The 14523-nt window shown below is 44.8% G+C and overlaps 3 protein-coding genes across 8 annotated transcripts in view; all 3 read left to right on the top strand.

Annotated features, from left to right (window-relative positions):
* The first annotated feature begins 618 nt into the window (after positions 1–618).
* LOC105563953 (phosphoglucomutase-2) lies at positions 619–6143 on the top strand. Of its 2 annotated transcripts, XM_012015976.1 has the most exons (10): positions 619–784; positions 1115–1331; positions 1432–1688; positions 1763–2225; positions 2298–2485; positions 2569–2746; positions 2826–3049; positions 3137–3242; positions 4873–5096; positions 5308–6143. In XM_012015976.1, exons 2-10 carry the CDS (start codon positions 1257–1259, stop codon positions 5408–5410), a joined length of 1818 nt encoding a protein of 605 aa, XP_011871366.1. In that variant the 5' UTR covers positions 619–784; positions 1115–1256; the 3' UTR covers positions 5411–6143. The 2 variants fall into 2 exon arrangements, with proteins under 2 accessions (XP_011871366.1, XP_011871365.1); XM_012015975.1 differs by lacking the exon at positions 619–784 and having other exon boundaries at positions 932–1331.
* An 870-nt stretch (positions 6144–7013) lies between these two features.
* LOC105563952 (huntingtin-interacting protein 1) lies at positions 7014–13316 on the top strand. Its single transcript, XM_012015974.1, has 18 exons — positions 7014–7197; positions 7363–7624; positions 8091–8154; positions 8263–8620; positions 8692–8753; positions 9076–9350; positions 9430–9632; positions 9744–9882; positions 9954–10041; positions 10153–10241; positions 10314–10517; positions 10603–10783; positions 10857–11144; positions 11284–11525; positions 11613–11765; positions 11879–11979; positions 12047–12276; positions 12363–13316. The coding sequence occupies exons 2-18, from the start codon at positions 7583–7585 to the stop codon at positions 12524–12526; spliced, it is 2883 nt and encodes a 960-aa protein (XP_011871364.1). The 5' UTR covers positions 7014–7197; positions 7363–7582; the 3' UTR covers positions 12527–13316.
* Positions 13317–13691: 375 nt separating this feature from the next.
* LOC105563950 (protein polybromo-1) overlaps positions 13692–14523 on the top strand; it is a 20897-nt gene continuing 20065 nt past the window's right edge. For 2 of the 5 annotated variants that reach the window (XM_012015973.1, XM_012015972.1), the window contains exon 1: positions 13692–14280. The gene's annotated coding sequence lies outside the window, so the exon portion shown is untranslated. The remainder of the gene's footprint in view (positions 14281–14523) is intronic. The other 3 variants (XM_012015970.1, XM_012015968.1, XM_012015971.1) reach the window with 2 other exon arrangements.

The raw sequence follows: 14523 nt of genomic DNA, 5'->3' as shown, positions 1-14523 counted from the left end.
GATTCTGACCCGACTCTAGCCCGACTCTGACCCTCGGTGGAAACGTAGTCTGTGATGAGAGGGAAACAAATTCTTTGAACCTCGCGAGAGAAATCGTTATCGTCCCACGTGGATTGATAAAGGCGGGAAAGATGCAGCGTCATGTGTACTATAATGCGTATGTGACATTAAAGTGTATCTGAAAAAAAAACACTTATTTGCGAAGCATTTGTATGATAATGAATCGTGAATCCCATTACCGACACTTAAGATACGGAATTGACCCCCAGTTTTCGACCGTGGCCGACTTCGGGACGAACCGGCGCGCGCGACGCGAAATGCGCGAGGCCGCGCGCGCAAATCGATCATATTTTGCTCGATATGATGAAAGAATCAGCCGCGCAAATTGTTTTTATCGCCCGCCTAACGGCGCGCTATTCGCGCGCGCGCGCGCCTTTTTCACGCCCTCGCATTAATGATCGATTGCTGAACAAAAAATCGAGATCGTATCGCGCGATTCGATAACGCGCCGTGCTTCACGCCGCGTCGCACGTGGCCGAGTCGGGAAGAAAAACTTCAAGGTTCTCTTCTCCCGGCACGATTGTGCGGCTACGCCCGCGATAATATAAACAAGCCGCGCGCAACAAAGAAAACACACCCACCCACCTAGCGATAAAACTGCGCGCCTGTCCGACGGATACGTCATTGCCGCGGTATCTTCCCTTATCGATGGACGCCGCCGGCGTCTCGCGGCGAAGGCGGCCCTTGGCGACTCGACGACGTGGCCGGTGAATCGAGATCGGAGGTAAATTCGAACTGACCCGCGCGACGTATCCCGGGCCTCCTTCGCTCGCGCGAGATAAGGCGAGATAATTTACGCGCGTCCGATAAGAATTGACGCGGCGACGCTCGCGTAACCTACGTCCGCTCCTCGTCGTCGCCGCCGCCGCCGTCGCTTATCGAGCCGCTCATCCGGTCGATGCAGATAATACAGATCGGACAACGACGAGCAGGCTCTTTACGTTACTCTTATCGTTTCTTATTCAACTTGCCTCTCCGTCGTGTCCGAATGGTTGGCGGCCGATTACACAACTCGCCCTTATCTCAAATGTACCCCGTTGCGTATGCGTTACAGAAAATTTGGTGTAAGCGGGCACAGAAGTGATCTCGGGGCGCTTTCGCCTGCCGGGGAGAAGTTACATTTGCAATCGCGTCGAACCGGACTCGCTCGTCGAGGGATTTAACGTGTCTGTTTTGACCGGAGCACCGCTGGTACCATGGCTCTCCCTTCGGTAAACACCGGCGACGGCACTTTGGATGGCAAGATCGTCGAGTGGCTGCAGTGGAACAAGGTATGGCGTTTACGCTCGTAGACACTCGCCGAACGTGTCCTATTGTCAGCGTGTTGTAACGCGCTGAACATATTCAAGTTACAAACTTTTGCGCTGGCAGGATCCGAAGGCGGAGGACGAGATACTTGAATACTTGGACAAGGGACAGACGAAAGTGTTGTCCAAGCTGTTCCTCAAGAGACTTGAATTCGGAACGGCGGGTCTTCGGGGTCGCATGGGACCAGGTTACAGCCAGATGAATGATCTAGTTATCGTGCAGACTGGCCAAGGGTTAACGAGATACCTGATGGATACGGCGTTCGATGTTGCGCAGAAGGGTGTTGCGATAGGATACGACGGCCGTTACAATAGCAAAAGGTGAATATTGACCGCGATGCACCGTTGATCCAACTCACAGTGATTCGTAGTAAGAGAATCCGTCGATCTTTCAGGTTCGCCGAGTTGACTGCTGCAATTTTCATAGCCAATGGCATCAAGGTCTATTTATTCTCCAAAATCTGCCCCACGCCGTTCATACCCTACGCTATCTTGAGGTACAAATGCGCGGCCGGTATCATGGTGACCGCCTCTCACAATCCCAAGGACGACAACGGGTACAAGGTCTACTGGGAGAACGGGGCGCAAATCATTCCGCCGCACGACAAGAAGATCCAGAGCTACATTCTTGACAGCCTCGAACCGCTCGAGTCCTCGTGGGACGTGAGCCACATCTACGAAAGTTGCTGCTACGATGATCCAAGGGACGATATCATGCGGCATTACTACCGAGACTTGAAAAATAACGTTCTGTATCCCGAGGTCAATAGGAATACCACGTTGAAATTCATATACACTGCCATGCACGGTGTCGGGCATGACTACATGACTGCCGCGTTCGAGGCAGCGAATTTTAAGGTAGCACCTTAGCGTGTTGAAAGCGTGGCTTTTGTAAAAAGGCGGGTACTCAATGCGCACTATCCGTTTCAGCCGTTCATAACGGTGGAGGAGCAAAAGTTGCCAGACCCGGAATTTTCCACGGTGAAATTCCCGAATCCGGAGGAAGGGAAAAGCGCCCTGGATCTCAGCATAAAGCTGGCAAATAAAAGCGACTCGTCCATAATACTCGCTAACGATCCCGACGCCGACAGACTCGCGTGCGCAACGAAGACGGAGAGGTTCGTGAACTCGCAATGAATTTGTACTTGAACTGCGACGGCCGTGCAATAGAAATACATTACACGTCTGACGATCTTTGTAGCGGAGAGTGGCATGTTTTCTCCGGGAACGAACTCGGCGCGTTACTGGGCTGGTGGATGACTCACACTTATCAAGTATCGCATCCCGATGTCGATATGCGAGAAACATATATGCTAGCATCTACCGTTTCCAGCAAAATCCTAGCTTCAATGGGCAGGAAAGAAGGTTTCAATTTCGAGGTTTGTACGTTTGATATGGTAAAATTTTATAAGATTTCTACAATTTTGTCCAATGACAATATTTCATTTTTTTCGGCAGGAAACTTTAACGGGCTTCAAGTGGATGGGCAACAAAGCTATAGAGTTAATGAAGGCCAACAAGGACGTCTTGTTCGCGTACGAGGAAGCTATAGGTTTCATGTGCGGCTCGAAGGTCCTGGACAAGGATGGTATTAGCGCGGGTGTTCGCGCGGCGGAGCTAGCAGCTTATCTTGAAACGATAGGATTGACTTTATCTGATAAATTGGAGGAGATATACGAAGAGTGCGTGACGTCGCGTTTATGTAAAGTCTGAGACAAATTTTAACGCAAGTTTATTCATATATTTTATATATTCCACGCTATGTGTAGGTACGGCCACCATGTCAGCGATAATTCCTATTGGATATGTCACGACCCAGATACCATTAAAGCGATATTTGAACGACTGAGGAATCACTCGGGTCAACCGGATACAGTAAGTATCGTCTTAATCTCGGTTTCATTCTAATAAGACATTCTCCCCTTCCGTCTGATGAGTAAAGCCTATCACACAATGCCAGGCAACAGGAACAGGGAATAGAATTTCTGACGCGTTGGATTGGTTGGTAGAAAATTTCTAACGAATCCAACGCGTCAAAAATTCTATTCTCTATTCCTATTGCCTGTTGCCTGGCATTGTGTGATAGGCTTAAGATTTAAAAAGCTCGCATGCCAATTGTCTAAATTGCCATCTGTTTGCACTTTAATCTGTCTTCTATCTACGCAACACACATGATACAATTTAAAAAATATAAATGTAACAACATTTATATTTTTAAAAGTATATTTAGAAAATACGTATGTAGTAGAGAATTTGATATCGCACGGTATGCAATCGTATCGCTTGCAAAACCGTCGCTCAAGACGTCTATAAAAAGACACGTCTGACGAGTTCATTTAATCGCGGTTCTGATTAGCGAGATTAGGTAGATATCAGACAGTATAAAAAGTCTGGTATAGAGATACACTAGATTATATAAGGCTAGAGTTTTCTGCCGCGAGTCTAACGCCGAGCGCCGCTTCATAAACAACTAATGTATTCTAATCTGTGTTTAATGGTATATGTTTGCAAGGTCAACAAGTATATGTGATGCATGAGGTAGCATAAGCTGGCTAACCGCTTTGAAAGTGAAATAACACCGACGCGCGGATGTACTTCTGCATGTGTCATCGTAGGTGACAGTTGTGTCGGTAATGGCGCCTTATCGTTGTTCTCGTGATAAAATAATAATAACGAACACTGTGTGTAAAACGCGAAGCGTGTAACGTTAGTCATTTTCTTTTTAGAGAACGTACCGTTTTATTCTTCAGTGCGCAGCTTATTTTTCAAGCCTAACGCAGTGTTTCGTGTTGTAGTGCATTAACATGTTTGGGCGCGCCTAATTACGCACGAACAAAGTGATTTCTAACGAAATTTTCTAACATTTTCTGTTCTCTTTCTTTCCCGTCGTCTACCAATGTTCGTTAAGATGACACAAAACAGTATCTACAGCAAGTATGTAAATGTCGTTGTTGTATCATTGACGCTACTGCCTTCCGTGCTTCTTGCCGTTATGTTTATTCCAGTAGTATTAGCGTTATATCATCTCACTCCATTTCTTGAGGAAGAAACTGATATAAGCACGATTAAGTAAGTACTTTTAAGGTGAATTTCTTTTTTAGTCACTAGGGCCGGTATTTACAGTCATTTTGTGTTCAGGACCGTCTTGAATTTACAATATCTAAAAATTCTGCATGCAACACATTTCACTGGCTACGGAGTATCTAAAGATGATCTTAAGGCGGTCTTGAATATAAGATCTGACTGTGAATACCGGCCTATATCATTCAGCTAGTTGGTATTGCTTGCTTCGGCGTGTAAAAACAGACTCGTTTGCATTTCTCTTGTCATGTCAGAGACAGTGATGACAAGCAGAAGGACAATATTGCGCATAAAAATAAGAATTCTTTTTAAGTTTAAAAACTCTCTTTTCGTGTCTCGGTGTCGAAAGTTTTGTCTCTTCTTTCTTGTTCTCTTTCCTTTTTCTCCTGCCTTAAATTCTAATTTGTAACTTGTTTAATGGCAGTACCCAAGCGGGATTCTTAAAGGAAAATATATAATAACTGGCATTCGAGACTTAACAACTGGATACGACAATACAAAACCTGATAACAAAGCAGTTCTGCCGGTGTCGAAATCCAGCCAAATGATCACCTTCACGTTCAAAAATGGACTGGTTACCACTTTAAGAACTAGTGGCACAGAACCTAAAATAAAATACTACAATGAATTATGCGGATCTCCTGGAGAGTAAGTTCCTCGCTGTTTACAAGTTTGCAAGAATAGCCATTTACATGTCCGGCTTCATTTAAGTCGACATTTTAATCGTTCTACACGCAACCTGTAATGGCATTCCTTTATATTGTAATTCTATTTTGGCTGCTTTACATTTTAATGCAGTCAATTTTTAGCATGTGAATTTTATATCACCGCGTTGTATAATACATTGCTGTGATTTTAGGGACTTGACCAAGTTGAAAAGCACCCTCAGCGAAATGGTCTCGGCTATTGTAGCAGAATTCCTTCAACCAGAAGCTAATGGACTTATTGCTCGCGCAGAATAAATTAATAAATTATGCTAATTGTACTACGCGTGTACGCGCTGTTGCGTTGCGTTTAACTCATTTGCATCATCAGTACATTATGTAGTTAATTTTTTAAAATACTTCGCTGTAAAATGACGGCGAGTTCGCCCAGTTTAAAAATTTATTCGTGCGCGTTTATAGTTATCGTTGCATTACTGAGTTTCTGTATGCACGTGTAATGCGTTTTAACCATATAATGAAAGTGAGGTTTTTATTGTGAGCCTACGATATAATAGAAAATGGCTGTGTACTTGTATATGTATGTATATTACGTGCTGTTTTGTTCATTGTTAAGATTGTTGAGGGAAAGTTGATTACACGCATTTATGTAATTGCGAAGGCATCTTTCGCAATTATGCGACCGCATCTCAACGTTGATTACGTGCATTCACATCTTTCCTGCCTACAAGTAAAACATCGAAACAATGTAAGAAACGCACACATCCTACAATTCCGTAACTTAGGGACTAAGAATTAGTTAGGCCAAGAGGATACGACGAACCTTTGCGATAATCGAATGAAATTGTTTTACTGAATGTAAAAGGATGCATTTATTTGGAATTATTACAATTGGAAACTTAAAGCAGCTGGAAACATTGATCGGCAATGATGTAAAACGATGATGTGTTATTCGCAAGAGTGTTGCGTGAAATTAAAAAATGATTTGTGTTGCCAGTTACTCCTATCAATATACAACGTGTATACGATTTGATATTTTTGTCAACTACGTTATTTCACACTTTCACTTTGCGTAAAAGGAATTGTTCAAGTCATCTTTTTTTTTACCGACACATTGGAATATAATTTTTACGCTTGTAAATCTGTTTATTGGCTTTTATGCACAAAATAATACCGGGATAAGTTGCGGACCGCATATCAGAACATTTTCGTACTTGAAACACTCAAAGAATAATAGAAGGGGCCATACGAGGCATTGTTATTTATTAAAACACTCAGTTCAGAAGTCGAATAAAAAGATATTTGACATTTTCGAATTGTAGTTCGTACAAGATTTGAAATTGCAAAATTCTCCCGCACAATATTGCAATATTATAAAGCCAATTTCAAATTTAACAAAAGCTACGAATTGAAGATTTTATTCGACTTCTAACCGAGTGTTTTACTGCACAGTCCACAGCTTACTCTGGTATTATTTTGCGCGCAAAAGCGAAGGAAACGAATTGTAACAAGCGCCAAAACTACATCCGACTGTGTCGGTAAAAGATATTCCTCAAGAAACAGAAGATTCGTCTCGGCCGCCGTTAGATGGCGGTGCCGCTGCGCTCGCCGCTCGCTCGGCGCTCTATGTATCCCGCGAGCGGCTTTCCGGTGTTGCGTGTGGTGTCGTGCGGTGCCGATTATTTGTTATCCCAATTCTCTTCTCTCTCCGCGCGCGTCCGTTATCCGTCGCTCCACCGGTCTCCTCCTTCCCGCGCGCGTTCGGGCGGACGGGAGAAGGGAAACAAAAAAAAAAAGAAGGAAGAGAGAAGAAATTTGGAGAGGGAAGGGCTCGCCGCGAGTCATCGGCCACGCTCCACGCGGATCCGCTCCGATCCGCTCGCATGACGGCGGGCAACGACGACACCCACGGGCGGAGCGGAGTCGCGCGCGGTATGGCGCGCCCGCGGCTGTCGCGCTCGTGAGGGAGGACGCGGGCCCGACGTGTCGTCGCGCGAGCCATGTCCCCGCTGGCCCGGCGACGGGATCGCGTGCAGACAAGGGCCGACCTGAGCGCGGAGCTCGCGCCCGTGCCTCGCTGGCTTCAGGTACCATACGCCGCACCCGCCGAGGTCAAACAACTCGGGAGGGGGACTCCCCAGTCGCTCCATCCCCCGCGAGCGGGGCGAGGGGGGGGGGGGGCGGAGCGCGGGCGGTATCGCGCGCTCCTCCGCGCACGATAATTATGAATAACGATAATTTTCAACTTGCAGCTTCGCAGATAATATACGCCGGCGGCTTGCGACGTGAGTCACGGGGTCCTACGTGTAGTCGACGGGGGATGACACGGGGCGACCTGTGAACGTCGACGTGCCGACATCCGTATTTGCGTGCGCCCCCCGGATATCGCCGTCGTTTCGCGCGCTCGCGCGCCTTCGTATCTCGCTCTCCTTTTTTTTCTTTTCACCGCGGTGAATTTATTATGGTATCATCATGACCACAATACCGCTGACCGACAAACAGCTTCATCAACTGGTGAGTCGAGAGAGCTCGCGCCTATATACGTACGAATATCACAATTATCTCATATCCTGAACTGGGAATTATGCGGACCGCACCGGGCGTCCCTTTCGAAACAGTTAACGTTGTAAAGGCCTATGTCCGCGATGCTAGAACTTGATCCAAGTTCTAGCATCGTGGACACAGACCTTAAGAGGCAAAGTACAACTGCTGACGGCAGAGATAGTCTAGGGACAAGCAAATATTGTGACATGAGCCTAGGGCGATGTTTAACTGACAGGTATTGGCGCGAGGGCATGCGCGACACATAGAAAAATTAAAATGCGAGGCGACGACTGGCGAAGGGGACGAAGGGACGGAGAGTTCGTTATGAGCCAGTGTAATAGAAGGTTGAACCCCGAGACTGAGTGTAGCGTAAAAGTAGACGAGGGACTGTCTGGAAATTCTGTCGTGTAACTGTACAATTGTTTATTGTTTATAGAGTATCAGCATCGGGAAGGCTGTAAACGCGGCAGAGACGCCGGTCAAAGAGAAACATGTCCGCAGTATCCTTTTTTCCAATCTAAAGTGCCAGATATATCGTAGCATTTATTATTCGCTCGAGAGATGTGCGCCCAGGGGAGAAAGAGGAAAGTTCCTTAATGAGCCAACAGGTGCCATCATCGGCACGTATCGAGAGAAGAGCGGCTGCATCTTCTGGACGTACATGCTGAGGCAGCCGTTGCAGGAGAATCAGATCGTCGCGTGGAAATTCTGCCATGTGCTGCACAAGGTGTTGCGCGAGGGCCACCCTCGGGTCATCGTCGACTCCCAGCGGTATCGCGGCAAGCTGGAGGACATCGGGAAGCTCTGGCAACACCTCAGAGAGGGCTACGGTCGTCTCATACAGCTGTACGCAAGACTGCTGATAACTAAATTAGATTACCACAAGCGGAATCCGCGCCTACCTGGGAATTTGCAAGTAACGCCGGAAGAGCTCGAGGCAATTGGGGAAAATGACATCAATATATAGTGAGTCCCGGCCTCCTCGTAACTTTATGCCGAATGCAAACGTGGCACATATATAACTTGTCCTCCTTTAGCTTCCAGATGTCCGTCGAGATGTTCGATTACATGGACGACATTTTGAATTTACAACATGCAGGTACGTCAGAGCGTGAAACTCGATAGGTTTTATTGCGACTAATATTACCACATGCCTCAGTGGCCGAACTGGTGAGACGCCCGCCTAGAGTGTAGGCTCTTTAAGGCTAATCTACAACGTGTCCTTTGCGTCTAGAAACATTCTATTTCCTAGCCAATAAATACGCTTACAAAATTTGGGCAAGTTGATAAATTGTGCATTATACATTGTACAATCGTAAATTGTCGACAAGTTTGTTAAGCGTTTTGATTTGTTTACATAAAATAGAATGTTTCTAGATGCAGAAAGCACATTGTAGATTAGGCTTTATATGCAATTGCAGTTTTCGGTTCTCTGGATCTGTCACGATCCAATTCGATGACGCCGTGCGGCCAGTGTCGACTCGCGCCTTTGATTCCGTGTATCCAGGACGCCTCGCAGCTGTACGATTGCTGCGTGAAGATCCTGTTTAAGCTCCACGGCGCGCTCCCGGCGGACACGTTGACCGGACACCGCGATAGATTCTCGAAGCAGTTCCACGAGCTCAAGAGCTTTTACAATACCATCAAGCACATGCAGTATTTTAAACATTTGATAGCAATTCCGTCGTTACCTGAGGTAAGATCTTCAATTGATACACCTTTGGATCGATTCGCAGGAGAATCCGCATGCTATATTCCTTGTATTTGTATCTCAGAAGCCACCCAACTTTTTAATACAAGCCGAGTTGCGAACGTACGTCACGCCGATTGTGGTACTTCCGCCCGAGGAATCTATAGATCCCGAGACTGCCATAGATAACCTTATTGATACGTCTGATACAGGATCACTAACCGGCGATCAGTTGGATTCTGTGAATACGCGAAATGGCTCAATATCACCCGATATTCTTGCAGAGAGGTAACATTTTTTTCCCCTTCTCTGTATCACTTTCTGGTTCGTTTCTCCTAATTGAAAAGCAAGATACGATAATTCCTGTGATTACTCTCTCACAAACGTATGCTCTTCCAGAGACAGCCTTATTGATCATTTGTATCAAGAAAACATTCGCCAAAGGCAAGAAGTAAATCATTTATTAATGGACCATCAACAGATAGTTGCGGATTTTAGAAATCGCGTTTTAGAATTGGAATCGACACTTTCTACGAAGGTAAGCGCCCAGCATGTATGTTTAGTAATTTCGTTCTATTTTCGTCAACTCACGTTGTGCAAATGTTGTAGAGCAATGAAATTGTGACGGAGAAGCAAACTTGTCAGAAATTGATGAAGGAAAACGCTGCTACGTTAACAAGCATTCGAGAAATAGAAGGTGAGATTTTTATTTGTAATTTCTTCACGATTGAGCAGCTGGTACTGTTAAAAATTTGTTGTATGCTTTCAAACGACCGGTAACGGTTTTGCTTTTGTTAAATGTCTCAAGGGAAAAATGAGGTGTTGGAGGAAAAGTTTAAAAAACTCAAGGATGTTTACTCGAAACTGAGAGAAGAACATATCAGTTTAATCAGGAAGGTGCGTATTTGAGGTAAGATAAAAGTAATTATCTACCATCATTTTATTCACGACATTATTATTGCACGAAAGAAAGCTGAGCTAGATAAGGAATTGGGAGGAATCAAGATATTACGAGAGCAATCTGAACGTCGGACGACCAAAGCGGAAGAACGATTGCAGGAGTTGCTTCAAGGGCAAGCGTCGACGGAACAAGAAACGCAGCGGGTAGCGCAAGCGCGCGAAGATCTGGAGGATGTGAGAAAGAAGCTCGACGCTGTTCAAACTGAAAATCTGGTAAATTAACATTTGCAATTGGCGCTGTAATTCCCCTAATTATTTTCCCACGTATCCGCTGACGAGAGAATTCGTTGCGTTGTAGGCTTTAATAGCGAAAATAGATTTTATAACGTCCGAGAAAACAGCGTTGGAAGGAGATCTCCATGACTTGTTGGTGCAAAAGGAAGAGCTGGATTTACGGATAGTAAATTTGGAGGCCGACGCCGAGCGATCCCATAATCAAGTGAAAACGGACGCTAACACGGCTTTGTTTGATTTATTATGTGAGCAATAACGCAATTGAATAAATCTTTTTAGTTAGTTTGCGCGGGACATTATAACGATTTTTTGTTTCAGTGAACGCTATATCAGAGGCGGAATCTATCATGCACCATGCGATGCATACGATCGATAATCCAGCCATATCGGCGTTAACTTGCACGCCCGATTATCTCGGAAGTTTACTGGAGCCGACAGAAAAGTCGTTTAATGACTTGGAGGAGGCGTACAACAATTATATGCTCGATACAACGAAGGGGAAAGCGCTAATACGTACCGCTGTACATGGCGCGTACTTTCTGGCTCTCTATCTGATATATGCAAAGTCCACTTCGAATACATCGACGGATATTGGTATAGCCGACAGTAAGTCTCTTATAATCGCATGGTAATGCTTTAAGTATTCGAGGGCAAGATACTTTGAGAACGTATAGACACTGACGAGATATTCTGGAGTGTAACAATTTTCTTCACGCTTTCTGTAAGACCCGTCGTACACTTGTAGGATTTGCCGATGAATGCAAACAATTAGGCTCGCAAGGTTTAATTATGTTGAGTTATATCAAAGAGAAGTCCTCAATGACCGGTGCGCAAATTGCAAATGTCAAAAGTCAGTTACAAAAGATTTCGTCTCTCATAAGTACGTTATCGACTACTCAGAACAACGTGGAAATTATCGGGACTTTAGTAGAAAGCGAGTTGCAGAGTATGGATAAAGCTATAGAAGAAACGGTTGCAAAAATACAGGTGCTTAATGATAAACATACTTGCAAGATAGAAAAAGAACCGGGTAAACGAGATCTTAATAATCCTCCTCGACTTACCTTTCGATAGGATATGTTGGATAAATCTCGCGCGGCGGACTCGGGTGTGAAACTGAAAGTGAACGAACAGATCCTGGATTCCTGCACGGATCTAATGAAGTGCATAAGGAAATTAGTGCAGAAGTCGCGCTTTCTGCAGAGAGAGATTGTAGATCAAGGAAAGGTACGAGAAGTTGATTCTAACAATCATTTGGAAATATCCGATGTACTGAATGGTAGATAAATGATTGACGTAAAGAGAAATTTCAATTGGAAATCTAAACAATATTACTTCAGGGAACTGTTTCCGCAACTGAGTTTTACAAACGTAACCATCAGTGGTCCGAGGGTCTCATCTCGGCGGCGAAAGCGATTGCTATGGGCGCCAATTTTTTGTTGTAAGTGTAGAGTAATTGCCTAATAGTTTTTCTAAATGTTGATGTCTGTATACAACTATCGCTACAGAGAAGCAGCGGACAAAGTTGTGTTGGGCAACGGCAAATTCGAGCAATTGGTCGTTGCCTCGCAAGGAATAGCAGCGTCTACTGCACAATTGGTAGTCGCTAGTAGAGTCAAGGCTGACAGAAACAGTAACAATTTGACTGAACTCTCTAAAGCCTCGAGAGAGGTGACTCAAGCTACGGCGAACGTTGTGGCGACTGCTAAAAGTTGCAATCATCTTGTCGAGGAAAATGGTATTTTGTTCGAAAGCGTATTGAATTATTATATTACGCCGCATCGCGCGATTGCATCTTAATATTTCTGTATTCCAATTTTACAGAAGATCTAGACATGTCTAATCTGAGTTTACATCAGGCGAAAAGGCTCGAAATGGAGGCGCAAGTGCGAATCTTGGAACTGGAACAGGCTCTGGAGACCGAGAGATTACGTCTAGCCGCTCTTCGACGTCATCATTATCAGCTTGATGGTGAAAACGTAGCGTAAGCTCCGAGTATGGATTCGGGCTTAGACTAAGGATGTTCAACAAACACAAAAATTGCATGTAGATAAAGAATCATTAGCAATTGTGTAAATTAGTTTCGACTCAACTAACCATCGTAGAGATCTGTTTTTCATTTATTAGAAACAAAGCTAATTATTCGTTTGTTGTCAGCATTTACGTATTACCCATGTCTCGAGAATCAACGATAACTTTCCGTCGTATTATACAAGTCGATTAAATGTACTTCATCGAATAGTGCTCGAGCACGTTTACTCGACCATACATTGAATGATCGCGTCGTTATTTTGATCTTCCAGAGTCCTTTTTTTTCCCATTGTCTCTTCTTGGACAACGAGCGTTTATGAGATAAAGTACATTTTAAATTTAATGAGCAATGAAATTCAAAATATCTAACGCGAGTTTCTATTACATTTGGAGTAATTTTATAAGAGAGTCGTGTTTTTTCCTAAACAAATATATATTATACATATATGAGGAGGATTGTATGTTAAGTGACCAATACCTGAAACTTTAAGAGATCTGTAAAGTTTACTAACTTGTTACGATGTACATGCGAGGTACTTTCGTTCTCGAATGAGCGACTCGTACCTTGTGTAATAATTAGTTTAGACTAAAACGCAAGTTTCCATTTCCGTTTGCCCGGCGATCAGTTCGATATCGGGAGATTCAACGCGAAAAGGAGAAAAACTTAACATATGAAATTCTTCTAATGGTCTTACCAAAGTTATTATTTTATAAATACAATTTTCTCAATAAATCATTAAGAGAGAAGAATGTGAGTTGCTGATTTTTTCGTAAATCAGTACGTATGCGATTATACAATTCCCTGTTAATTTATAATTTTGTAATCACAAATCGGACGTGTTGCGTGCATTAAGTAGATTATTTAGGACATCAAATTTGGTTGACCGTATCTGACAATTTTTCATGTGTTAGAACTCGCTACGTTTCGACCATGGGTTTTGGTCCTTTCCGAGCGATCTGACTGAGACAGTCGTGTACGAATCGCGTGTATTTTGGTGATGTAAAATAGATTGTCTTTAGTCATAAAATGCTGCAAAAGTTCCGCGTCGAGGTTTGCTACACGAGAACATTGCTAGAAAGGTGACTTTCTCAGTCAGATCGCTTGAAAAGGACCAAAACCCGTGGTCGATACGTAGCGAGTAACTAATACATAAAAATTGCTAGATACGGTCAACCAAATTCGATGTTGATTGTTGCTGGCGACCCTGAAGACTATTCTTGTTAGTAGACTATTTAGCTTTCGATTCTTTAGCGATAGCAATCATGTAAAAGCATTCACGACGCCGAGTGTACACTCGGGTACACTTTGCTACATGTACCAAACAATCGCCAAAAATCGCCTATTATATTGTATCTGTTGTACTGAAGAGTGTATCGGGTCGAGAATTTGAAAATTGCCGCGGTCGTGAAAGCGTCACGGCGCGTCGATAAGGACGGGACGTTTACCGGTCGAAGGGTGTCAGGAAACTTCCGCGGTTCGCGTACCGACCGATCAGTGGGTGGACTGGGAGGTGGGGGGAGGCTTATTGCGCGATCCGCGGAATCGGCGGCGGCCGCTCGCAGCATGGCGTCGGCCGCGACGTGTGTCATCCTGGAACGCGGATGAGAAGCGCGGTACAAGCTTCGAGTTTCGCGCTTTCTCGAGGGGACTTTCGCACATACACATGTCTCGCGCATTAATGAAACTCCTCTCGTAAGGGCGCGAGGACAGGTGAGAGAGCCCGGAAGGGCGGGGAAGGGAACAGACACAGAAAGAGAGAGAGAGAGAGAGAGAAAAAACGGTGGGTACCTCGAGCGGCATCGCCGTCGTCACGGCGTTCCCGGGATGGATATTACCGTGGACTCGCGCGTTCCGGACATGGCGGCGAATTTTGGATGGAATGCGGCGATGCCGGGACACCAGGGACGTTGCGGGAGAGCCAGGCGTGGGGCGAGAGAGAGAGAGAGAGAGAGA

Source organism: Vollenhovia emeryi, unplaced genomic scaffold (genome assembly GCF_000949405.1).
Source record: "Vollenhovia emeryi isolate VEMERY1.0 unplaced genomic scaffold, V.emery_V1.0 DF939169.1, whole genome shotgun sequence".
NCBI lineage: Eukaryota > Metazoa > Arthropoda > Insecta > Hymenoptera > Formicidae > Vollenhovia > Vollenhovia emeryi.
This window is presented reverse-complemented; position numbering and strand designations above follow the sequence as displayed.